General features: G+C 57.6%; 1 protein-coding gene across 1 annotated transcript; it reads left to right on the top strand.

The window, feature by feature from the left end:
• On the top strand, positions 1-1,761 carry FTJAE_10746 (siderophore iron transporter 1; the record flags this gene model as incomplete). Its single annotated transcript, XM_037343618.1, has 1 exon — positions 1-1,761. One exon carries the CDS (start codon positions 1-3, stop codon positions 1,759-1,761), a length of 1,761 nt encoding a protein of 586 aa, XP_037202149.1.

Genomic DNA, 1,761 nt, shown 5'->3' with positions numbered 1-1,761 from the left:
ATGTCCTCCTCCCCAGAGAAATCCCCCGACAACGACCACGGCCATGAAGTACCCCCTTCAGCCGCCGACGCCGTCCGGGACATCACGTCCCCCGGTGTCCAGCGCATCAAGGCCATGTCCGAAGTAATCACCCTCGCCGACCGCATCGTCATCTTCTTCGGCGTCTTCCTCATCGCCTACGCCTACGGCCTCGACGGCACCGTGCGCTACGCCTACCAGCCCTCTGCGCTCAACAGCTTCCAGGAACACTCGCTCCAATCGTCTGTGAACACCCTCCGCGCCGTCATCGCTGCTGCTGCGCAGCCCACGGCTGGAAAGATCGCTGATGTGTTTGGTCGTGTGGAGCTTATTTGTATTTCTGTGTTCTTTTATACCATTGGAACTGTCATTGAGGCCGCGGCGACGAATCTGGATACGTATTCTGCTGGTGCGGTTATTTACCAGATTGGATATACCATGATTCTTCTACTCGTGGAAGTCATCATTGGAGATATCACGTCTGTGCGATCGCGTTTGTTCTTCAGTTACATCCCCGCTCTGCCCTTCATCATCAACACATGGGTCAGCGGCGATGTCACAGAAGCAGTCCTTGGAGCTACAACCTGGCGATGGGGAATCGGCATGTGGTGCATCATCTACCCCGTCTGCTCTCTCCCCCTCATCATCAGTCTTCTCGTCGTTGGACGCCGCGCCAAGAAGGCCGGCCACCTCGTCGGCTACCGCTCCTCCTTCCAACAGCTCGGCTTCAACAAACTCACCGTCGAGCTCTTTTGGCTTCTCGACGTCGTCGGCGTAATCCTCCTCATCGCCGTCTTCGCCCTGCTCCTGGTCCCTCTCACCATCGCAGGAGGTTTCGAGAGCAAGTGGTCGGACCCTCAGGTCGTAGCCCCCCTCGTCATCGGCTTCGTCTGCATTCCCGTCTTCGTCGTGTGGGAGCTCCGCGCTCCTCATCCCCTTGTGCCCCTCCAACACATGAAGGACCGCTCCGTCTGGGCACCCATGGGAATCGCATGCATGCTCAACTTTGCATGGTACATGCAGGGCGACTACCTCTACACCGTTCTGCAAGTCTCCTTCAACTTCAGCGTCAAGGCCGCTACACGTGTCACATCCCTCTACTCCTTCGCAAGTGTCATCACCGGCACAATTCTCGGTCTTATCGTGTATAAAGTGCGCCGCTTCAAGGTCTTCATCGTATCAGGAACATGTCTCTTCCTCGTCGCATTCGGTCTCCTCATTCGATACCGCGGCAACCCCAGCTCCGACAACAAATCCGGCGTCATCGGCGCACAGATCCTCCTCGGTATCGCGGGCGGTATGTTTCCCTACCCCGCCCAGGCCTCGCTCCAAGCCTACGTTACCCACGAGCGACTCGCCGTCATGACGGGTCTGTACCTCGCGGTGTACCAGATCGGCTCGGCCTGTGGAAATGCCGTCTCCGGCGCCATCTGGACCCAGGTCCTCCCCGTGCGACTTGCCCAGAGCTTCTCCAGCTTTGGAAACGAGACCCTCGCCGTGTACGCCTACACTCAGCCTCTGTCTGCCATTATCGACTTCCCTGTTGGTTCGCCCGAGCGCGATGCCATGATTGATGCGTACAAGCATGTTCAGCGCCTGCTTGTCATCACTGGTATCTGTCTTTGTGTTCCTCTTATCGCGTTCTCGCTGTGCTTGCGTAACCCCAAGCTCACCGACCAGCAGAACTTGGTTGAGGATGAGAAGCCTGGTGCTGCTACTGAGCGATCTTCCGCATCTGCTTAG

This window comes from Fusarium tjaetaba (genome assembly GCF_013396195.1).
Source record: "Fusarium tjaetaba strain NRRL 66243 chromosome Unknown NRRL66243_c0000254, whole genome shotgun sequence".
Classification (NCBI taxonomy): domain Eukaryota; kingdom Fungi; phylum Ascomycota; class Sordariomycetes; order Hypocreales; family Nectriaceae; genus Fusarium; species Fusarium tjaetaba.
The sequence above is the reverse complement of the archived record's forward strand: the minus strand, read 5'-3'. Positions and strand labels throughout refer to the sequence as shown.